The 25,758-nt window shown below is 43.4% G+C and overlaps 1 protein-coding gene across 15 annotated transcripts in view; it reads right to left on the bottom strand.

Annotated features, from left to right (window-relative positions):
* Window positions 1–25,758, bottom strand: part of R3HDM2 (R3H domain containing 2) — a 172,165-nt gene that overhangs the window by 89,928 nt on the left and 56,479 nt on the right. For 14 of the 15 annotated variants that reach the window (XM_040340927.1, XM_040340932.1, XM_040340936.1 and 11 more), the window contains one exon: window positions 193–383. In XM_040340927.1, the coding sequence (XP_040196861.1) occupies window positions 193–360 (168 nt within the window). In that variant the 5' untranslated portion in view covers window positions 361–383. Of the gene's footprint in view, window positions 1–192; window positions 384–19,607; window positions 19,936–25,758 lie in introns of those variants that run through there. The other variant, XM_040340928.1, reaches the window with a different exon arrangement.

The raw sequence follows: 25,758 nt of genomic DNA, 5'->3' as shown, positions 1-25,758 counted from the left end.
TTCAGGAGCAGTTGAAAAAAAAAGTGTCCAACTGCCTCTGAACGTACGTTTAGCAGCGTCCCGTGTACATGGGGCCTTAAGAGATCTTAAACACCTGTGTGGCTACAAAAACTAGCTGTAATGCATAAAGAATATGTGTATGTGGGGGGGGGGGGGGGGGGGGTATAGAGGGTCCACTGAGAACATATCAACCTGTGGTTCTTGACGTGAATTCGGCTCATCTGATTCTGGTTCCTCTTTACTTGGTGATCTTGATACGGCCTTGCTTCTGTTTACAGACTCTTCAACCAGGCGTTTTTCAGACTCCTTCATGATCTCCAGGGTTTCCTGGGTCGTGTGGCCATGGGACATCTTCAGCATAGTACAAAGCAAATGGTAGAAACCTGCATTTAAAAAAAAAAAGGGGGGAAAAAAAAAAATTATTCACAAAAATGTTTATAATTATATATGCTACATTTTGTTTTTCTATCATTAATGGATGCAAACATATAAAGGTTTTAAAAATTCACAGAGCCACTTAAAGCGGAGCTCCACCCTAAAGTGGAACTTCCGCTCATCGGAACCCTCCCCCCTCCGGTGTCACAGTTGACACCTTACAGGGGGGTGCCACTGTTATTTTTGTCCTGTATGTTTGTCATTGTTTGTGTCTTCATTGTGCTGTTTGATGCACGTAATATGAACTAGCCTCATACGTGCATGTTTTGTGGCCGGTCAACTTATATAGGTTATCACTATAGCTAATTTAGCTTTTCAGTATCATAATTGTATCATTGTCCCATGTGTATCATATATATTATGTACATTATAAACTATTTATTAAACTTAATTTTTTACTACACAGATTGTCCGTCACTGTCATAGTAGCCTCTTGGTTGTCCCAGGGGTCACCACCTCTTGGTCTACCTGTTGGGGCAACAACCTTTCTTTTGTATATGCCTGTTATTGGCTACGCCAGTGTTCCCCTTATTAGAGGAAGTGATAATGTGTAAATAACTGGGACACTCACACTTACAACACAGTGTGGTAGAGGTAGCTTTGCTCATCTTTCTTTTTTATATGGGTGCAGATACCTATCTAAAGACAGGAATTTGCACCCACTTCCAGCCACACAGTCTGCGGGCAGGACGTCCGATCCCGTCCCATCCCCCGTTGTGTTCTGGGAGCTGTGTGTTTCACCGGAACACAGCGGGGACCAGTGAGCCACGCGCACACACCGGACTCGCGCATGCACCGTAAGGAACCGGGCAGTGAAGCCGCAATTGCTTCACTTCCTGGTTCCCTCACCAAGGATGGCGGTGGAGGCAGCAGAGTGACGAGCGATCGCTCGTCCTCTGCTGCCGACGGCACTGGACTCCAGGACAGGCAAGTGTCCTAGTATTAAAAGTCAGCAGCTGCAGTATTTGTAGCTGCTGGCTTTTAATATTTTTTTCAGGGGCTTGCACACACAAAAAAAAAAAAAAAAAAAAAAAGAAGTGGTGAAAGGCACTCAGTGGCCTCCCAAAAGAAAAAAAAAATGTTCATCAGTTTTTTTTACCAAAAATAACACAAGCGTACATTGGATTGGTTTGCGCAAAAGTTGCATCTACAAAATAGGGGATAGATTTGTCATTTTTTTTATTTTATTTTTATACTAGTAATGGCGGTGAGCTGCGATTTTTATCAGGACTGTGACATTGCGGCAGACAGATCAGACACTTGACACTATTTTGGGACCATTGACATTTATACAGCGATCAGAGTTAAAAATAGCCACTGATTACTGGCAGGGGCAGGGAAGGGGGCAATCAAGGGGTTAACTGTGTTCCAACTGTAGGAGGGGAGGAGACCGATCAGTGTTCCTACTTAGTAAGAACAGGCGATCTGTCTCCTCTCCCCTGAGAGAACCAGGGTGTGTGTGTGTGTACACACACACACACACACACACACACACACACACCTCCCCGTTCTGTGACGAGCGATCGTGGGTGCCGGTGGACATTGCGTGCCTGCCATGTCGTCTTAAAGAAGCGACATATAGCCATGGCGAATTGCGCAGCCATGCCAACCTGCCGCAGTATAACTGCGGAGGCTGGTCAGCTACCGGTTAATCCTTATGCTGTTAGCATTAGTAAAAAGATAGGAAGGTATATTATATTCACTTGTTTTCTTTAGTTGCCTCCTGTTTTTTTTTATCTAGGCCAAAATAATGTCACAAACCAGGAGACTTCAAGGGCATTGTTTTTTCCCCCCTCTCATTTAAAAGAGGGGAGGAGGGGTTTCTCAGCCAAGTACATCCTCCTGCCTGCATGCCTGGTCTAAGGGCAAATGGAATCCAGGAAGTAAATGCTACATAAAGCATCTGCCCTTAATAAAGATGGTCACAGCTAGACATATTGGGGAGGTTTTCTTAAAATAAAAGATTTCGTAAAATAAAAAGCATGGCGAAGTTTGCTCTGAATATCAGAAAATAATTAAATAGTGTTTTTAGTTTGTGATGCTCAGATACAGATAAAGTTCCACTTTAACAAGCATTTAGCCCTGCAGTGCTGGGAGAGAGCTCATTGCAAGTTTTTTTCCCTCGTGCCATATTTGCCCTTTCCAAACAGGAAGCGCGAGTTGGATATCCATTACTCGATGAATGAAAGGTCAGGTGATCCTATTGAACGCCTAGGACCCTCTTCTGCAATTAGAGGACCTCCAGCTGTTGCAAAACTACAAGTCCCATCATGCCTCTGCCTCTGGGTGTCATGCTTGTTGCTGTCAGAGTCTTGCTATGCCTCATGGGACTTGTAGTTCTGCAACAGCTGGAGGTCCACTAATTGCATATCCCTGGCCTAGGAGAAGGGGGATGCGCGGCGAAAGCCGTCATGATCCACACCACAAAAAGAGGCAAGAAGGCGACCAGATACGCTGCCCACCTGACCGCTTCCAAGATGGGGTAAGTGGCAGTGGCATGGTTTACATTTTGATGTCCCGGCTGTCCTCCTGGGGGTTGCTGCCTGACCGGGGAGGGGGTGGCGATTTATTCTCCCCCCCAGCCGCCACTGACACATGCAATCTTTCTGAATTAAAAAGGTTTCTGGAACAAAGTAATGAAAGTCTTTATACTGCATTACAGGTCTCCTTTTAGGGATGGTACACACCTTATTTTGTCAAATGAATTGAAAAAAAAAAAAATGAGTGCTGGTTCACACATATGCAATGTGGGAACCAATGCGATTCCAGAGCCGGTTCCTGCATTGGTACAACGTGCAGGCAGTTCACACTGCCCTATGCGAACCGCTGCGGATATTAATACAAAATTACACCCCCAGATCGGTTTACAAATCGCAGTGCGAACTGTGAATTCGGACAGGAATCGGATTACATGGGTGTAAACACTTATGCGATCCGATTCCAGTGTGGACAAAAAAAAAAAAAAAAGATTTTGGTCCGAATGCAATTGCAGCCATATCTGTATGGCTAAATTTGCATCGCACAGAAATCGCATGTGATCTGCACAGCAGTGCTGTGTCGGTCATCGCTATAGTGTGAACCAGCACTGATAGTCACTTGTATCCCCAATATTAGCAATTAAGCAAATTAACAGAAACAGGCACTCACCAAGAAGTGCACTGGCACAATATGGCAAAACATACCAGAAAAATAATCAACCTGGATAATATTGCTCTGCAGGTCTGCTCAATTCTGGTTTCTTTCATTAAGGTTTTCTAAAAGGCAGGCAGTTTTCACTGTATGAATGAATCAGTATGCGTCCCCCAGGACAGCGTGGGAGGCTGTGAGGAGGAGGAGGAGAGAGACATGATCATCTTTGACAAGAGCGTGCAAGAGCAAACATACAGTGGGAAGCAGGGGGGTAAGGTGCAAGTAAGAGCACAGTGTTTCAGTAAATGGCGCAACAATGCCAATAGATAAAGAGATGAAGTGCACATCAAGGTGCCCAGAGAGAAAATAAGCTTACTTCCATGTAAACAGATTAATCATGTTTCTACCTATCCTCATAGGTGATAACAGTCAGACAGGCACGACAGCGATACAAATTAGGTGACTATATTTATTACTACTGTGCTCCTCAAGACCCCTTTCGCATTGGGGCCGTGGCCACATTGGCACTGCTCGTTTTAGCTGTACTATACCGCTTAAGCAGCGCTTTTTGGCCATTAGCAGTCAAAGAAGGGGTTAAAATCGCCGTGTTGCAGCACATTCCCGAAGCGATTTTTCAGGCGCTTTGGAAGCGTTGCCCATTCATTTAAATGGGCAGGGCGTTTTGGGAGCGCTAAATACAGCGCTTCCAACCCACCGCAAAGATGCTGCTTGCAGTACTTTTTTTGAAGTACCGCAAGGGCACCACCACAGTGTCAAAAGACACACTGAAACACTTACCGGTATATGATACATAAGTATTTGTACAAATGTTATAATCGTGTACAATCATAATCGTGTAATCAATAAGAAGACACTCAAATGAATGGGAGGCGGTTTTCAGTTGCTATTTAGAGGCTATTTCTAGCGCTAAAACGCCTGAAAGGCACCGCAGTGCGAAAGGGGTCTTAACGCAACAGCCACATATACTTTTGTTTAAGTTTATCTTATTTATAGCTCATGCTTCACAACCTAAGCCACTGTAGGCTGTGCTCCTGCTAAAAGTCCCTTCTAACCCACCAAAACTGAGGTCAAGTTTTATAAAAAAATCCGCCAAGTTGGAGGTCAGCAATATGTCAATTGCAGGCATGCGACAGGTGGATTGTCTCCCAACTGTGCCGACCCGCCACCGCATGTGCTTTCCCCCGGAATGCTGAGCGGGGACAGAAAAGTGGCAGCGAGACAAGGCTACCTCACAATGACAACCAACCAGTGCCCAATTCATCAGCTATGGTCATGCCTACCCCTGTGATAATCTTATCTAAAGCTGAAGCGAACCGAGCTGGACGTGGGAGCGTGTACCTGTCAGCACCAGATACCCCACGCACCCCCAAAAGGTGGCAAATGTGGCGGAGGCAGACAAGTGGAGCTTCCCCTTTTGGGTGGAGCTCCGCTTTAATAATCTCAGAGAAATTATTAAAGCGGTGGTTCACCCTAATTGGCAACTTTTTCTGTTTCAAACCAGCTTCCACAGTACGCTCTGCATCCGTTTTTTTTTTTTTTTAATCAGCCTCCTTACCTTTGAACGAGGGCCTTTAGTGAGCTGTCACTCACTTTTCCCCGCGGGAGTGGGCGTGGCTTTCAATCCCCCACCAGCGCTATGTCTCCTGGGAGTTAGTCCTGAGAATCCCAGGAGACGCGCCGTGTTAGAAAATCCCGCGATATCTCGCGGGTCACGTGACTAGTAACTTGTCTGCTAGTCACAGCGGGGAGTGTCCTTTTCAGGACGCTGCCGGCCGTTGTCCTAGCAACGGCGCAGTGTTGACGGCGCTGCTCGCCGTCACACTGTGCGTGCGCCTGATACAATCACTGCATCCCGGAAGGGCTTCAGGAGGGCTTCAGAGTGCCCGCAGTCAAGATGGCAATGTCCATCATCGATTTTTATAAAATATTCTTTTGGGGGAAATCGTCTTGGTAGCGGCTGCAAGCAGGAGACTGGTGAGTACAATTTTCGTTGTACCATCAGTGTTACAAAAACTTCTTTAAAAAAAAACGTTTTCCAGCAGAACTCCCGCTTTAAGATACCTATTCAACAATACCATTACCAATATTTGCAAGTTAAATACAACAGTATAAAACCACATAAAAAAAAAAAATCGGGATCATAAACCGGAATACTCACATCTAACACTCACATCGAAGAATTATATAATTTGATGGTCACATATAAAGAATTATTTCTGGCGTCACCGGACGCTACATCATGGTTGTACAGAGAGGGTGTTACAAGGAGGCAGAAAAATACAGTAAAACCCTGTTCACACGTGAATTTTAGGCGCAGTGCGATTACATTTTGTATTATATATACATACACACACACACACACACACACACACACACACACACACACACACACACACACTTTGTTATTCATTCATGGCTGAGGTATACAACCACTTTAAAGCTGTTCTCCAGGCACCACCTATCTTCCCCACATCAATTTCTAAAGGCCCCTTTCACACTGGGGCAGGAGGTGCGGTGGCGGTAGAGTGCCGCTATTTTTAGCGGTGCTTTACCACTATTTGGCCGCTAGCGGGGCAGTTTTACTCCCGCTAGCGGGCAAGGGTTAAAACTGCACGCAATGTGCCTCTGCAGAGGCGTATTGCGGGTGGTATAGCCGCGCTGTCCCATCGATTTCAATGGGCGGGAGCGGTATACACACCATTCTTCACCGCTCCAAAGATACGGCTAGCAGTACTTTTTTCCCGTCCTGCTAGCGCACCGCTCCAGCAGCTGTTTAGGGTCGGTTTGCAGGCACTATTTTTAGCGCAATAGCACCTACAAACCGTTCCCGTGTGAAAGGGGTATAACTGATGGCATTATAAAATAAATAAAATAAAATCCACCAACACACACACACACACACACAAAGTGACTACCCAGGCCATTTCTGACACTTCATGCATTTTTTTCTAGAAAATTACTTCGAACCCACTTCGCTCTGTAGAAGTGATCAAGCAGCATTTTCAGCTGGTTGAAATTTTATACTGGTCTGATACCTGCAGGAGCAAACATCGCGGTATAGCCATTTCAACCCAAGGATATACGGGTACATCCTAAGGGGTTGAAGTGGTTAAGCTGCGCTCAAGTGACAATCTGTTTAAGCACTTCCTGTCCAGGGTATGTTCATAAACATCCTTGGACAGGAAGGGTGATCTCTTAGCCATCGCTGCAAAAATTATCAAAATATCCTATTTTAGGGCTGGTGATTTCTGCACAAAGTAAAAGTAATCCGAGCGGCTAAAGAGCCTGTGGATTAATAAAAAAAAAAAAAAAAAAAACGAAGAGGCATGGTGAGGCTGTGACCAGTGCATCCAACTCTAGGCACACAGTAAGATAAACAGATGCTATTCCTCCCACTGTGTGATGTCAGAAACAGGAAGCAAAGAGGATTTTGTCACTTCCTGTTTGGGGTCTTTGTTTACCTGGTCGTTACCAGCCAGGGAATCAGCTGGTCAGACCAATTGGTGTCTGATTGACTGCATTGGAGGCCAGAGGAGAGATCTAGGATTTAATAGACCCACTATCTTTCCATAAAGAGGACCTGTCACAGGCCATGCTACTACAAGAGATGTTGATTATCCCTTGTAATAGCAATTAAGTTAGTATAAAAACAAAAAACAAACACAAAATATTGAAATTGAATTAAAAATATAAAAATAAAGCGCCCCCGCTTCTCCAAGCGAACATGCACGCATATGTAAATTACGATTGTACCACACGTTGGGTATCAGAGCGAGACTAATAATTTTAGTGGCGTTTTTAGTGCCATACCTCCTGTACAACTCTAAACTGGTGATTCGTAAAGGCTTTTAAAGATGCCTAGATATTTAGGTGCTATAATTCAGGCTGTTTCACGGACGGACACAATTTTAAAGCATGACATGTTTGGCATTCTTTTATATTATACCAAACAATTGGGTATTACATTGTGTATTAAAATCCATTAAAGTGTAATTAAAAAAATAAAATAAAAATGGTTTAAAAAAACGCTGTGCAAATGTGACAAAAATATGCAATGCCCACCATTTTATTCTCTAGGGCCTCATATATTATATATATGAGGCCCTAGAGAATGTAATGTTTGGGGGTTCAAAGTCATTTTCTATCAAAAATAAATAAATTATGCCTTTTACATGGAGAGGAATGCAAGAAATGGCCTGGACTGAAAGTGGTTAAAGAATGTGGGTCCTTCAGGTGTCCGTCACTTCCTAATGCCTCTCTAGCAGTGGGTCCTGTCAGGATCCAGAAGAGGTGTCTGCAGTAATTTCAAGAGGCATACCAGGACCTGACTTCAGGAAAGTATAGTTCGTTTTAGAGAAAAGTCACCGCTCTGAACTAGTTTAATTTTGTGACAGTAGTGAACCTTTACTAGAAAAAATATTGGGGTGGCCATTACTAAATGCTGCGTTGCTGGCCTAGAATCAGTATTGGATGTCATTATCTGCATACTAGTCCTGCATTAGTGACTCAAAGTGTTGAAACAAGAGTCAGCATGATTTTCAGTAAATTAGCATCTGAATAATGGGAAATCAGCACCGGAAGCCTAGAAAGGCTTGCTTTAAAATAGGTTTAATTTATTTATTTTACTAGAAAGCAATCTCTTACATTTGTAATAATGCATCATACAGAAAGAAAAAAGGTTGCTATATAGAAGAATTTAATGAGTGAAATATATCCATTATTGTCAAAATACATTTTAACTGTGTTAAGATGTCTTTACTTGTAAACTACCTACATGACCATTGCTCAGAATATATGTTTTAAAGTTGACCTGAACTCAAAGTGCATTTTTTTTTGCTATACAGCACCAGAGACATAATTTACTTGTAATGAAATGTGTCCCATATCCAGATGGCTACTGCACAGTGTAAAAATCAAGGAAGAATGTGTAAAAACATAAAAATAAATAAAATGCCCCCCTCCACCATAAGAGCCGCTCACACAGGGGCAGCACAACTTGAGTTGCTCCTATTAGAACGGTTGCATAGTACAGAACGGAGCGCGACTTGTCAGGCCTGACGAGTCGCGCCTGTGTGAAGCGGCTCTTACAGTGTAAATTGTCCAGTGGCACCACAAAAGTGAGATATAATCACAACAAACATGTTGAAAATATAAATAAATGATGCACTAAAAGCGCATATTTTTTTTTACATGCTGCATAATGTAGAAATCTTTTCTCTGTGGCGTTCTGTGAATGAATGATGGGCAGATGATTTATAGGACCTGCCTCTTCCTTTGAATTTTAGGAAAGAATTCTAAAAGTTCTACAGTGCCAAAGCAATACCCTGAGGACAGTATTATATACCATGGTAAAGTGGTAAAGTAGTGGTAAAGTGGTTGTAACCCCCCCCCCCCCAAAAAAAACCTGCAAGACAAAGGCATAATGAGCTAGTATGCATAGCATACTAGCTCATTATGAAATACTCACTTTAACCTTACCTGTAGCAAAATAGTGGTTTGTAGGTGTTTAACGGACATATGACAACCATTTATTTTGAATGGCACCTCAACTTACTAAGGCACCTACCACCACCATGCATTGCTTTCAGAAAAAGCCCCTTGCTATGGGGCCCCTCGAGCCGAAGGCTGTGTGTCCATTCAGACATGGAGCTACGGCTCGGCACCACCTCCTCTCTCCTCATTGGCAGCAGCTGGCATCTGAGTCAACGAGGGAGAGTCCCCTGACAGCTGAGGCGCTCGTGTAACATCGCTGGATTGAAATGGGGCTCAGGTAAGAATTAGGGGGACAGAGGCAGCTGCATACAGAAGGTATTTTATCCTAATGCATAAAATGCATCAAGATAAAAATAGGCCAGTCGCTTCACTGGGTTTACAGCCATAAATTTTGCAGTTTAAACTGGAGTGTGCCTTTAAACAACACTTAGCAAGTATCTGGAGGTGCCCATCTTGGTTTACATATGAAGGGAAGCACAGGATGAGGATATGTATTAACCCAGTGCTATTTTTCCAGTGCCCGAGGCCACTTGAGAAGCACGAAGATGAGCGACTTCCTGTATTTATGTAATGCTGATGCTGCTGCATGGAAGGAGGAGAAGCAGCGACACATTCAGAAATCAAATGTGCTGCTCATACCATTAACTTGCCTTAAAATCTTTCCAAAACCAACTGCAGAAAGGAGAATGCTACACTACAAGGTTACATTGATGACATTATAAAGTTCTTTAATCTTACTGGAAGATGATACAAGCCAATCAGAATTTAAGCTCCGTGGCAACCAATTCTATCACCAAGAGCAGCCAGCTAAGATGCGATCCTTGTAGAGAAAAGCTCTGGAAAAATAAAACAACCCATTTGCAATCTATGCAGCCCAATAAGATGAGGACTACATTAAACTCACAGTGTAACGTGTATAAAATCCATACAAGTAGCGCGTCTTATTTGCTCTCTTTTAGTCCAGGAAATAGAACATTGAAGTGGTGGTTATAGTTGTTCATTAAAGCAGTATATTAACCTCAAAAATATAATATATTGTAGCTTACCAATCATTAGATGTGGTGGCTGCATTAGCTTTCCTTTTCAGGCTTTTTTCTCCTGGAGATCTGACCAGTAACACCTCCTGTATTAGAGTGCCCCCACTCTGAGTGAAGGGGCTACAGTAACACCTTGGAACAGCAGCATTGCCATTCTGGAGGCAAGCGTTAGATGTACTTGAAGATTTAAATACACCAACAAATTGAAGCCAAACTCCAGCTCAAATGTTAAGCAGTTGTCTTTTGTGATGAAAGGTTTAATATACATAAAAGCTGATCATTTTAGGCACCCATGTCAATGGTAAATGGCATGTCTTCACTATAACAAAAACAGACTTCCTGGCTAGCTCATCAGGTGACAGGGAAAGAAAGCCTAAACATGAAAACTAAATGCAGCCATCGCATCCAAGTTAGTAAGCTGCAACACAGTAAAAGGTTTGCTTTTGGGTTTAATGCCACTATAAAGCAGTTGAGATTTTTTTTTTTTTGTTAAAGAGGTTATATTTACCCAATACCTCGATCCTTCTGCTCTAGGATCCACTGTCAGAACTCTTGGCTCCTCCTCTTTTTCCATGTGCCACCATAGGAAGTCGCTTCCTTTGGTGGCACAAGTGCAAACTCAGTCCTGAGACAGGTTGTGCGCACCCATTGATACACGCAAAACGCAGCTCAGCCTCGCCCACCTGCTCACAGGTTTTGATTAGTAGCAGCCAATAACTTCAACTTTTATATCTGTCCTGTGAATGCAGGGGGAGTCTCTCGCTACAGACGGGCACAGCTCAGACTTTTTTTTTTTTACGATAAAAACCCCCTTCTCTTATGTAGCCCTATAGAGAACAAAATATCAGTAATTCGTCACATATTACTACAAAGGTTTAGGAATCGCAATATATTAGAAAAAAAAACATTAAAAAAACATTAAAGTTAAAAGTTATTTTAGGGGGGCAGAAAAACAATAAATTACCCAATGTTTTGGTCAAATACAAAAGACAAGATTGCAAGTAAACAGATACCAATATGTCAAACTTTAAATTTGCGTGCACCCATTAAATGGCGTCAAACCTCAGTACCCCATATTTTCCATACGCAAGGCTTTAAAAGGTCAACAGGTTAGGGTTACGAAGGTCATCTGGTGCTAGAATTATTGCTCTCATTCCACCATGCACAGCCGCTGGAGTGATTCTATCCAACAAGTAAACTGCCTGGTATCCAAAACGACATGTCCCGGGCGTCGGACAAAAGGAACCGTGCATCCCTGCGCAATTTATAGTCACCATGGCGGTCTGGCGCCTGAGATTTTTTAAGCCCTCCTTTAAGTGCATAAATATAGCTTTACACCCTGTCACCAGGAACCGTCCAACTTTCAGTATGTTTAAGATGGTTCAACAAAAGCCAGTCTAATGATCAGCTTTTGTCAGACGGTCTTGCTGGAAAACCAACAGATGTTTAGGGATTGCATTCAATGGCACCATGTAGGACGTTATTGGAGCTATCCTTGTGTACGTGTACCAAATAATTGCAAAATGCATAATGGGAGATAAATCCAAAGTCCCTACTGCAATTACATACAGGCTAGCAGATAAAATGGTGAACCGAGTACCGACAACCCCCAGAAAAGTGTCAGGCGATGAAGATTCTACAGCAAGCTTAGCTCTTCCAAACCGTAGAGATAGGCAGCACAAGCAGCAGGGCTAGGTAATTATTGAAGTGTATGCAAACCCAATCAATGAATTCTTATGTGCACTCTTTTGGCCTGGCAAATATACTGATGAAAGCATTACGATAGATCAGTTTGGAAAGTGCACTTAAAAATAAAAGAAGAAATCCTGTGCTGCCTTGTTTCCAGTGCCCTACGCAGATTTAAAGCTGAAGTTTAGTCTCCCTTCTGTTTTATTACATACATATTACGCCTTGAGGCGATTAAGTTCGCATTTGCTGCGCTATATAAGTCACTCACTCACTCACTCACTGTACCTCATTTTAGTCCCAGTGAAATTCATCACTGGGTCCATAGGCTCCTCTATACAATGTAGGCAGATCAAGGCTGGTTGGAGGGGCTGAGAGTGTGCTATATATGGCAATCCTGAAACCAAAGTACTTTTCCTCAATACCCCTCTCAAAAGCCTTCAGCGCTGATGCAAAACAGTGGACTGGCTCTTCAGGATTTGTAAAAATATTTAAAGTGGTTGTAAACCCATACAGACCACTTTAACCTTCAGGTAAGCCTAGATTAAGGCTTACCTGTAGGTGCAACAAATATCTCCTAAACCTACACGGTTTAGGAGATATTTGCAAAAGAAAGACGCCGATGTCTATGGCGCGCAGGCGCATTGAGTGTGCCGTTACCAGCGGCGATCATGCCATTAGTGGTTTCACTCGCGCGCATGCACGGGAGTGGCGTCATCGCGGCTCTGGCCAGTCACAGCGCTGGAGCCGCGATATGCGGAAGTGAATCGTGCAGAGATGCAGCCGCTGCCTTTGCCTTGCAGGGTTTACTTCCTCTTTAAAGTGGTTCTAAAGCCTAACAATTTTTACCTCTCTGCATTAGAAAAAAAAGTTTAGATCTCAGTATCGCCCCCTTACACCTGTCCAATTCCTCACTCGATCAAGCGCTGTGCCCATCTGCAGTGGCTGTCTTCTCTCCCCACTCTCACTGGCCTTACTGTAGCAGCGGGAGACATTGCTGTCAGCGAAATTCTGTGACGAGAGAATGGGGTGGGGCAGAGCAACTCATACTGTGTCTATGGACGCAGGGAGCATGGCTCAGGATGAAGCCCACACTAGTGCTCCCACAGAATGCAGTTTGCTATGGGGGAACTTGCAAAACAGAAGTAGCCAGCAGTGCCAGCAGATGACCCGAGAAGAGGTGTTGTGGGCAACTCTGAGATTCCAGAAAAATAGAACATGCATGTTATTTAAAAGTCTTAATGGGGGATGGCCAGTATGAAGGCGATAGGTATTCCTAGGCAGGCTGCAATGCATGCAGACTTTCCCAGGTAACAACCACATACGATTCTGTTCCTCCATTATTCAAAGAACTGAAATCCAATGAATGATAGTGGTGGGGCATGGACAGAAAGGCAGGGGGGGCATTGGTTAGAGAATGTAGGACATCCACCAGCCAAGAAACTAGGTGAGCGCTGACTTGCTGCAGTTTCAAATGCACACAGAGAAGGTTGAAGTCTGGATTTATCTTCAGCAAGGTTAGTAGTCCTGCCTAGTTCAGCTCTGGACTACAGACCCACCCCTCCCAATGTAGTGGAGATGGAGGAAAGGGAAAGGTGTTTTGTAGTCCCTGCACACTTCTTGTTCAAAAGGTAATAAAGCTGCTTCTCCATAGATACAGTTAGTTCAGTGTAGTAAAAATACTAAAACAGTGCCAGCATCTGAAGGGGGCAGACAGGGCCACCCACTGAGCATTACCTGCATGGCCAGTAAGGCTCCTATGTAAGAAATGTGTGCAAAGAAATAATTATTGCCCAAATCAAATTATACAGCTTCCAGTGCAGATTTGAAAAGGGAACAAGGATTCCAATTCATACAATTATATAAATAGGCTTTTTGCTTCTGCTGCTCCATTGTTGCACAAAAATACAGCTTGAAATCTGAAGGCAACCACACAGCCATTGTCCACGAAAAAGGCAGCATGCATTTCTATTGGCTGCACTATGGACTTCAATAATTAGCCAAATACAAAAGTTGTAATGTAAATATTTTATTTGAGAATATATAGTGATATAATAATAATTAAGCAGGATAGGGGATGAATTGTGTCAGAAAAATATATGGTCACTTTTATGACAAAGCCACAAGAACATATCATACAACGCCTCCTTCCTCCAGGGTTCAGAGTAATCAATCACACTGATAGTCCAGGTTCATCTATTCACTAACGCTCCTAGCTACATTAACTTGTTCAGACCTGGGAAATAACTGCAAATCACTGGAGACTGCATTGCAGATCTACAGGCATTTAATGGGTTACAGCACATTTATTTTTAGCCTGGGAACTGCCATTGACGTCACACATCTGTCACTTGGCAACCAAGACATAGGGATATCCTCCACGGGGGTTCCCATTTTGGCTTACATGGAAAAAGATTCAGGCTTTTTGCAGTTAAATGAAGGTTTAGTCACGAAGGGGCATTTCCAAGAACGTCAAGGTCATTATAGGGGATCTTGGTCTTGAATTTTGCTGAAAATCTCCTCAACAACCCATGACAGCAATCCCCTCCCAGTTTTTCCTCTGCATCTTTCGTTTCAGGTTGCCAATGTGCGTCACACAGACGGAAATCCCAGCTGACGTAGATGCATCAGGACAGATGCTATGCAGCTTCGGAGAGGAGGAGGAGAATGCAGATATTCCAGCAGGGCAGCATTTCACAAGAATCACAAACATCAGCACATTTTCAATTAGCCTTTCCCTTACCACAAAAACTAAAATAAAGAAGAACAAAAAGACACACACTCCTGTCCACCTATTCCCATAGGAAAGGACACAAAATAATCTATAACGATGCAATTTTTCAAAAGAACACACAATAACAACTGTCAATGTAACAAAACCATGCAACTTGTAGATGCACTCAAGTATTTCCAAGCAAATACAAAGTATGTCCAAAAAAAATAATAATATATATATATATATATATATATATATATATATATATATATATATATATATATATATATATATATATATATATATATATATATATATATATATATATATATATATTATCTCTATCACATATACACACACACACACACACACACACACACACACATATACAAAACACACGACAGGTAGATAAGAATCAGAAAAAAGCAGTCAGAAGATCACAACTTTGTTTTTAAATCCACTCCTCTCGTGCATATTAAAGCGGTGGTTCACCCTCCTTAACATCAGTCTAGCATTACATTCGGCATCGTAGCGCGAGCTACAGTATGCCGGTCTTACATTTTTTATCCCTGTACTCACTGTGCTATCGATCATTGAAGATTCTGACTCCCGCGGGGAATGGGCGTGCCTATGGAGAGGGAGGATGATTGACGGCCGGCTCTGGCACGTCACGCTCCCCGAAGACAGCCGGAGTAGGTCTCGGCTCTTCACGGCGCCTGCGCACAGGCTATGCGCAGGCGCCGTGAAGAGCCAAGCCTATTTTGGCTATTTCCGGAGAAGCGTGACGTGCCAGGGCCGGCCGTCAATCACCTTCTCTCACCATAGGAACGCCCATTCCCCGGAATCTTCAATGTACAATAGCACAGTGAGTACGGGGATAAAAAATGTAAGACCGGCATACTGTAGCTCGCGCTACGATGCCGAATGTAATGCTAGAATAATGCTTTTAATAGGGTGAACCCCCGCTTTAAGTAAAGTCAGCCATAGACTTGGCAATATTGTTTCCCTGCAACCCAAAAATCACTCGACTCGACTCCTTCCCCCCCCCCACATCGACAGTCAGTGTTGGATCAACTTGGGTACATTCAGCCTGCCCATACTTGGTTCGAATCGCGGATGGTTCAGCAATATTCAATCAATCTATGGCTGACTTATAACTGCAGCAATATAAAACAGGCCCCTGACCAATTCTTGTGTGTTTTTTAGGTGGGGGACAGGGATAGTTTGCAGAACTACAAACAAACATGATTTCAAACTACCAGTATTTGCTAAATGCACACATTTTGTATGGAATCCCTTTACTCCCCACAGCCATGCATGTAGAGTAAATATGCAATCTAGGACCTACATGTAGCCATTTTCCGAACATGCTACTGCAAACAAGGGTGGGAGTTGGAACAGACTCCCGCTTACTCTGGATTGAAGGAATGAAAACATAAAAAGGGGAAGGACGAGAGAAAGAGAAACATCCATCAAGCAGTCCCACAATTTGCAATTCTGTGCACCCTGTTTTATGGTCCAGGCACCTCAGCACCTTACACTCCAACAGAAGAACAGCCTGGCTAAGAAATCTTGCCAAAAACACAGCGCAGTGTGCTTATTGGACGGAAAAGGATCAACAGAGCACTCATGTAATCAGTTTGTGCCTCTTTCCCAGGTTTCCCAACAAAACGTGTGCAGGCAACAGTCTGATAAGTCTGAATCACCATGGTCTCCCTCGATTTCAGCCCTGGTAACGAATGCCAGGTACTCAGATTTAGAATTACAGTATTTATCAGCGTATAACACACACTTTTTTCCCCTGAAAATAGGGGGCAAATCGCGGGTGCGCGTTATACGCCGATATACAATGGAAGGTAAGGAGGGGGGACAAAAGGTCAGAATTCACAAGCTGTCATCACACGTCACACACACAGTCCCACCTCCGCCACTGGCATTGGACCAGTGTTCTGTCTATCACAGGAGCTGGTCCAATGGCGGAGGCGGGACTGTGTGTGACTGCAGAGAGCCAAACAGGAGTAAAAAAGGGGCATTGATAAGGCTGCTTGATGAGATGGGCATTGATAAGGCTGCATTTATCAGGTTGCATTGGAGATACGTGCTGCAGATGGGCATTGATCAGGCTACAGATGGGAATTGATCAGGCTGCATTGATGGGCACTGACCCATTTTAATTCAAAGTTGTTTAAAGTTTTTTCCCTGAAACGTTCCTCTTAAAAATGTAGGTGCGTGTTATATGCCGATAAACACGATATTTCAATTCCCCCAGCAAAATCCATATTCTCTACTTGAAATGTGATAATGGATTGGTCATGAAACCATTCTTCTAATGTATGGCCAGTATAAATGCAGTGCAAAATATTATTTCTAAAATTTTCTTTGATAGATATTCAGGGATATGCAATTAGCGGACCTTCAGATGTTGCAAAACTACAAATCCCATCACGCCTCTGGGTGTCATGCTTGTGGCTGTCAGAGTCTTGCTATGCCTCATGGGACTTGTAGTTCTGCAACAGCTGGAGGTCCGCTAATTGAATATCCCTGATAGAGAGATAGATAGAGATTATATATATATATATATATAAAGATATGGAGTTTACAAATTATCCTTTAAAGTAGGGTAGGCATAACACAAATTATATTTTATCAGCAGTCTTCCCAGCTTTAGAAACTAGGGCAAACTTGTTAACAGGTTTATATTTAGAGGTCTAAACCGCTCTCGCATTGCAATTTATGCAAACATTTCTATTAAGGCACAAGCTCTTCTATTAAAAAGATTATATAATTATTTTTTAAATAATAAAGAGGAGGATATATATTCAATCACATGTTTTAATCACAAATCCACAAGAAGTTTTTTTTTGTGAACAAGCTACTAAAAACATGCATAACAGATCCAGATCACATCTGCCACCTTAGCTGGCCCATGCCCCTTGCATTCAGTCAAGAGCCTCAGACTAGGAATCTAGGTAAATGTCGAATTGCTGTGAAGGATGGTGGGAATGTGCTTTGGATAAGCAGGTGGCTGTGGGGGATGAAGAGCAGGAGGGGGTTGTGAGGGCTGTTAGCAGTTGTCGGTGTCTTTTTTTTGCCTAATTAAAAATAAAACAGAAGCAAGATGAGGACTCGGCACATGGCAGATTTTGGGAGACATTTGTTAGCGGCAGGCAGAAGCAGCGAACAAGGTGGGAGAAAACGAAGTCACATTTTGCAATCTGTCAGTATACTTGTATGGCTTGTAGAGTTGCCACCAAAACAGACAATTTTGAATGCTAAATGTAAACTTGCAATCTGATAAGAACTTCATTAAATGACTTGGGTCCACCAAAGGCAGACTTTAAAGCGGGGGTTCACCCTTAGAGGGCACTTTTTAGCCTTAGATTCCTGCTCGTTTTGTCTAGGGGAATCGGCTATTTGTTGTAAAATATGAGCAGTACTTACCCGTTTACGAGATGCATCTTCTCCGCCGCTTCCGGGTATGGGCTGCGGGAATGGGCGTTCCTTCTTGATTGACAGTCTTCCGAGAGGCTTCCGACGGTCGCATCCATCGCGTCACGATTTTCCAAAAGGAGCCGAACGTCGGTGCGCAGGCGCAGTATAGAGCCGCACCGACGTTCGGCTTCTTTCGGCTACGAGTGACGCGATGGATGCGACCGTCGGAAGCCTCTCGGAAGACTGTCAATCAAGAAGGAACGCCCGCTCCCGAAGACCCATACCCGGAAGCGACGGAAGAAGATGCATCTCGAAAACGGGTAAGTACGGATCATATTTTAAAACAAATAGCCAATTCCCCTAGACAAAACGAGCAGGAAGCTAAGGGAAAAAAAAAAAGGAATTGGTTGAACTCCCACTTTAATAAGAAAACATTAAAAAACACAAAAAAATTGATGGAATCACTACGTATACAATTTGAAGGGAAAGCAGATACTGAATAAGGGGCTTTAGGAATAAAAATAAAAGCATTGTCTCGATATCAACCAAGCAGCATTCATGACATAAGAAAATTGAGACTTCTATTACTAAAAGCGGACTTAAGTTCCATTCTACAACTGCCATTTTCCGATGAAGGGTCCACCATGACAAGGTTGTTCATTTTCTATTTTTATACCCCTATTCTCTAATCTCTGTAATGGGGGAGTTTAATGTGCAGCAGTTCCTAAATGAATGTGCGGAAAATTTTGCTGTAGTGCACTATATACCTACCTCTTACCAACGCCAAATCAAACATCCATTCATGAACTACATACCTAAAATTCTTTAATGACGTTACACGGAAAAATATATTAATAGTATACCTGCTGCAGCAAATTATTAATTGTTCAAGTCAGATTACCATGCATTTCAGACACAACCCATTTAACAAAGCACAACAAAGAGTGCACACAGCATAGTGTCATTGGTGGCAGTCATCTGTGAGATTCTGGGAAATGACAATCACTACACATGTACTTATTGTTTAAACCAATCCGTATTGTCTTTAGAGCAGGAGAAAAGGGGCATATTTTTTAATCAAAGTTTGGCAGCAGATCCTGAATGCATCTGACGGTGGGAATCCCCTATAATGCCAAAGGCACATCAATGACGCCATCACATGAATGAATGGAGAGAGGGAGGGAGGGATGAATGAGAATGGCAAGAAAAGAATTTGTTCTTTTTTTCCAATAACCTCTTTAGCTGAAATTCACTGCTGACAGACATAGCAACGCTCTTTTACTGCAAAGAATATGTTTAAATGTCTCATTTGCTGGAACAAATGGATCACCTTAGATTTAAGCAAGCCGACAAAAACATGCATTTCATTTTTCTTACCCCTTCCAGAAAAACAAATGTATTGGCAGCAACAATGAACATACATAACCTGACACATACGCAAAGCATCTAAAATATAACACAAAGAACGCCTGTCTTCCCTGGAGCCAGCGAGAACATCCTTGCTGTGTATAGGCATTTTAACTCTCTAACCACCAGAGGCTTGGAAAACATGAAATGGCCTTGCCATCACCGACACGAGTTTATGAATGGGATAAAACAATCAGTGAACAGGGAAGGGATGAAGTGACGGTCGCTGCATACAAATGACTTCCACTCACCGTTAGAGGAGGGGGCGAGAGGCTGATTGATGAAAATCAGCTATTCCAACCTATGAAGGAGATCATCTTTGTCATGTGCAGGAGCAGCTCGATTTCAACGCAATTCAAATGCTGGATTTTTTTTCACATCTTTTCTTTTTTTTCTGCCAAACTGCCTTAAAATTTAGCCCCCTCCCCTTTTCAATTTTTGCTCTTCTTGTGAATGGATTGCTATGGACTCTGGCTGCCTTTCCTTTGCCAAGATAATTGCTCCGACAAGCTGCTCCGAAGCAGGGCAGAGCCCAGCTGTTCCCATCCGCTGTCACACTGAGAGTTCTGCCAATAGTCGCGCACACAGCCACCCACCCACACACACACACACACTCGCTCGCTCTCCCTCTTGCTCTCATTCAAAACACTTTAATGGAACAACCTCCGCAGCTGCTTAAAGACACAATGTACCTTGCAAAAAAAAAAGGAAAACTACTAGGTTGAAAGTCCACAAGAACAATGTAAGGCTCCTTTCACACTAGCAGCAGTGTGTAATGTTCCCTAAAAAGCGATCCGAGTTGGGCTGCTTTCCAGAGGACAGTGAAAAGAGGTTTGCCTGCATTTAGGAGGCAACACTTTGCCTTTTTTTTTCAGTTTTTGCATCACAGGATCGCGCCTGAACTGAAAGCCAATGGGTTGGGCTGGTAGTTGGAGACACTGCCATTCACTCGTATGGGAGAGTTTTACAGTCAGAGCCCCCTGTCAATCTCTGAATATTGCATTAAAATTCCCATGGCAATGTGTACGCCCTCAAACAGCACCATACCCACCTATAGGTGGGCAGCAAAACAAGAAGTCAAAACAAACAAGGAAAAAACACCAAACAAAAAGGCAAAACTCTAGACTTGTTACCTTTCCAGTGACATTTAGTACTGAACTCTTGACGGCCAGAACACTTAGGATAGATGTACATGTATACATTTCTCCATCTACACTAAACAGGAACAAAGTAATCTCTCCAGCATTCTATTTTGTTCGGACAGCCGGTGTCCAGCCGAGAATTGTCCCCCGGCAGATTTTGCCCGCTCTGTCCTGCGCAGGTGCAGCGGACCTACGAAAATTGTCGAACACCCTCAACACACCTCTTAATCGCCTGGACACGGCGCATGTGCCTTGACCACAATATTGTGCCACACACTGGCGCACGCTGCCGATGCTCACTCCACTCTGCAAGGGGAGCGTGTATATTACACTTATATCGTGTAAGGGGCGGATGCCACAAAGTCACCCATCAACAGTGCAAAACTCGCCCTTCTTTTCATACACCCGCCCCCCCCTTACAGACGATATAATAGTAATACACGCCCCCCGTGGCGTAGGTATTACTATTAAAAACCGTCTGATGGGGGGGCGGGTGTATGAAAGGGGCGAGTTTTGCACGGTTGATGGGTGACTTTGTGGCATCCGCCCCTTACATGATATAATTGTAATATACACGCCCCCCCCCCTGCAGAGTGGAGTGAGCATCGGCAGCGTGCGGCAACGACTGTCACTATGCCCTGTTTATTGCGCAGACGCAGTCTCCAGCTCATGCCCAGCTCTTCATGTTCTGTAATTTTCGGAGCTAGAGTGTTTCGCCTGCGCATCCCAGGGTGGTCTTTATCCGCCAGGGGGACACATCACGGCAGAACACCGACAATTCAGCTGACAATTTTCCACCTGACTGCTATGATAAAAGTCAATTGAAAAAAATGGACTTGAAAGTTGGGTGATGCCAACAGGGCCACTCATGGTGTAAATTCTGGCCCATTCAGCAGGAATCAGCCAAAACTCTTGCAATTTATGACAGGCTTTAGTTTATCATACACCATCATAGTCAAACTCAGTTCCTCAAAGGCCTTACAAGCCAACATTTAGAGTGGACAATAGACTTGCTTAGTTTAGGCAACCTTGGTATTCCAGCGGTTGTGAAACAGTTACATGAGGCATTGCAAGACTGACATCCATGGGCACGAATCTCAGAGGCATGTAGCTTCACCACAGCTGGACTATTAATGTTGCCTTATCCTGGTTGAGGGAATTCAAACATAAAAAAAACAAAAACAAATACAGTATAAATCTTTTCTAATGGCAAAACAGTTTTCAATCCCTAAACTGAAAAACAAATTGTCTGGGTAAATCTCGAAAACCAGACATCCAGAAAAATGTGTCATCTGTGCCTACATAAGGAGAACTATGGAGTTTCCAAAAAAAAAAAAAAACCTCAATACTCACTTTAATGATGTGAAACTGCAGATGTCCCATGTCAGCTCTAAGACCGAGAACTGAGAGATCCCACAACTGTTAGGCTGCATTCACACTATAGTGTACTGATTTGCTGCGTTTTGTCCCGCGAATTGCGGCCGCAAATAGCGGCGTTGTGTACCGCGATTAGCGGTGATAAAACGCCACGATTGTGAATGCAGCCTGTGACCCCCTCTATGGAGATGGTTCACATCTCCTAGCCGAACGCCGAAAGACACCTGAAAAAAAGGTCCGGGACCTTTTTGCAGGCGGCAGGCGTGGAGATGTGAACCATCTCCATAGAGGGCAATGCTAAAGCATCCCTCTGGCGTGTCGGGGCGGCAGCGGCATTCACACTACAGGCGTATATACGCCTAGGTGTGAACGGGGCCTGAATCACTCAGTTTTCTGCCTGGCTCAAAGCAGAGAGCAGTGACTGTCAGTTATTGCTCTCCGCTCTGCTGGAGAGTGATTGGACGCAGCTGGCTTCGGCTCTCATCCGCAGACTGAGAGCCAAGTCCAGCAGTCAGGCTTCTGGGTGCATCCCTACAACATGGTTGGGATCCTTCCAGAGCCTGGAGCGGCTTTGCCATGTCTAACAGCAGACTTTTGCCTGCCGCCAGCAGATTCTGGATCGCAGAAGAGCAAATAAGTGGACTCCTATGACAAAAAAGCTTTGGTCATATTTCCATTTCAAAATGTACCTGTAAAGATAGTGATACCTTAGCTGCCATTGCTTACTTTGACATTTTTTTTTTTAAATGTGAAGGTTCAAGGGATGTATACCTAGTAACCAACTTAAAACAAGCAAGCAAAAAGTAAAGCCAATAGCAGCCTCCATATTTATAGCTTTCCAGGTACCTTTTAAGATCACTGGGTGTCAGCGTACATCATTCTATAGCCACTCCACCTTTAAGAGAGAGGTGTCTGAGTGGTGGTTCTGAGAAGGCCACAACGCTGGTCCACCTCTAAAGAACTACTATTGCCGTGGACATCCCATTTTTGCAGAAAGTACACCATGGTAATATTAGGTGGCCAGACCTGAGTGCACTGCATGTTCCACAACCCCCCCCCCCCCATGCAAACAGTGATTGCATCACAAGATAGAGATCACCGCAAAAGCGCAATAGTTCTAGGGAGATCATTCATTGTTTGAAGACCCATCTAAAGGCTTTGCAGTGTTACCTTTTGACAACATTAGGTAAACCCAACATTTCATATTCTTGATATGTGTCTGCTGTACCATGTACTTGTATGAAAAAAAAGTACCTGTTCTCGTTCTATTGCTTTCTCTGTGTGAAATCCCTGGTGTTTCCGACAGTCCTACTGCTTTCCTTTAAAAAAAACTGACCACACTAGGCAGAACACCACATGGTCAGTTTTCTAGCTATGCTGGGAAAGCAGCCTGCTCTCCTTTAACGATCAGCATTGTCTTGACACATCCTACAATCTAAAAAAGTCCAGCAATGGCAGTATTTTAGAGGAAAAAAAATTTGAGAAAGCATGCGCTAGCCAGGAAAGGTATATTTCAATAAAAAAAAAAAAAAAGACGTTTAACTGGGTCCCTTCCTTTAAAAGTCAAGGATCACTACAAGTTACACCTTTTATCAATATTAGCAGCCAGTACACGCTAAACCTTTCAATGTGATAGAGATGTGGCAGATCTGTGGTTAAAATTACCCTTTTAAAACATTTTTTTTACATATCTTCAAAACTCGCTGTAATTCTCCAAACGCTAAAATGAACTGTTTTTGCTCAAAAAGATTTTTTTTCAGTTGTACAGGGCATAAAGCCAACCATACCAGTAGATGGATAAAAATTATTCTGACTCCGCAGGAACGCGCCAAGTTTCAATCCAAGTAAAGCGTGCCTGTTCAGCAGCCACTGATCAATGTACTGACAGCGGAGAGTCCTGCTTCCAGGATACAAAGTGCCAGCGGGGGGATTCCTTAAAGTGGAGTTCCACCCAAAAGTGGAACTTCCACTCATCTTATTCCTCCCCCCTCCGGTGTCACAATTGGCACCTTTCGGGGGGAGGGGGGACAGAATACCCGTCTGACAGGTATCCTTTCCCACTTCCGGGAGTCCCTGCCGCAGAGCTGTGACGTCACTGCGGGGCTCCCTCCTTCTCCCCTGCCTGCCGTGCCAATAGGAGACAAAAGTGGGGCCTCGCACATGCGCAGTAGGGAACCCGGCAGTGGGAAAGGATACGCGTCAATGCCGGCGGAGCGGGTGCCGACATCGCTGGACTCCAGGACAGGTAAGTGTCCATTTATTAAAAGCCAGCAGTTGCAGTATGTGTAGCTGCTGGCTTTTAATTTTATTTTTTTTGGGGCTGGAACACCACTTTAAAAGATTATAAAGTCTTTTTTTTTTTTCTATTAAAAAAACAAACATGTCATACTTACCTGCTCTGTTGTAGTGAATGTGCACAGAGCAGGCCAGATCCCCCTCTTCTCGGATCCCTCCCCTCCTGTTTAGTTCAGTGCCCCCACAGCAAGCAGCTTGCTATGGGGAAACCTGAGTCCATTCAAACACAGAGCACCGACCTGTCCCCCTCTCTCCCCTGACTGGCTAGCTGACTGATTCACAACAGCAGCCAATGGCGTCGCTGCTGTGTCCCAGCCAATCAGTAGGGAGAATCTGGGAAGGCTGAGACACACTCGTGGCCATTGCTGGATAGAGAGGGACCTCAGGTAAGCATTAGGGGGGCTGTTGCACACAGAAGGCTTTTTAGAATAGAATGCATTAGGATAAAATAAACTTCTGCCTTTACAACCACTTTAATCCACCTCACTTGTGTGGATTTAGGAGGGCTGAATCAAAAAAATCATTTGTACAAATGCATTAAATACAAAAAAAAAAAAAAAAGGCAAACCCCTGATGAGGACAGAGCACAATATGCAAGAATAAAGCAATGATAAAAGGGTGTTCAGATATGCAGCTAAATATTTTTTTTCAAATTAATTTCCATTTCCTAAGAATCTGCCCCATTATTTCAACCAATAGAATGTAGTGGTATTGCAACCATTCTTGGACACTGACAAAAACCAGTAGCACCATTTGTTACACGGATAACAGGTGGGCCGATCTCCGATTACTAACTTTGCAAACAAATATATAGGTCATTTGATTATCAGTAAGGAAAAGAGCCTATAAATTGATTCAATAAGTGCTCTTTTACTAGACATATCTATTTAAATGAATTGGATCTGGTTTTTGACAATAAAAAACATGTAGGGCTTCTTTTTTGTTGACTCAATTAGCTATAAGCCACTCCAGTAACAAGAGGGACGGCAGCTGCTGAGACTCGGCACCCACACTGTGCCTGAAGGGAACATTCATGCTTCTCCAATTTCTGATGTATAACAGAGAAAAACTAAACGGTCCTTCTATTATTTACTGCAGATAGATGCCTTCTCAGAATCCCTTGCTTTGATATAACCCAGTGTCCGCATCGCAGGACATGAACCAATTCTGTCAAGGGCTAAAGGCAAGCATGTGGCCATTAATAAGAGAAAAATTATCAATCCATTCCGCTCTGAACAATGATAAATAATTCATAGAGAATAAAATAAATCTCCTGACATACAAAGAGAGAAAAAAAAAAAAGACTAAAAATAGTATAAATAACCAAGCCTAAATAAAGAAGGGACCACTGCAATGGAATAGCATATTGGGGGCGACTGAAAATTCTTCCGTTTTACATGGGTATCTAAAGAGCGCACAGTTTTATACGATCACATATCTCTATGGTTACAGGCTTCAGAACACTCCAGAAGGGACAGTAATCTCACAAATGTATTTCCAGAAGAGGCACTTAAGCAGAAATGTCTAAAACACCTGAGGACATTCTTGGCATTGCTGCTTAAAATCTCCAGCAGGAAGTGGAATCGGT

This window comes from Rana temporaria, chromosome 2 (genome assembly GCF_905171775.1).
Source record: "Rana temporaria chromosome 2, aRanTem1.1, whole genome shotgun sequence".
Taxonomy (NCBI): domain Eukaryota; kingdom Metazoa; phylum Chordata; class Amphibia; order Anura; family Ranidae; genus Rana; species Rana temporaria.
The sequence above is the reverse complement of the archived record's forward strand: the minus strand, read 5'-3'. Positions and strand labels throughout refer to the sequence as shown.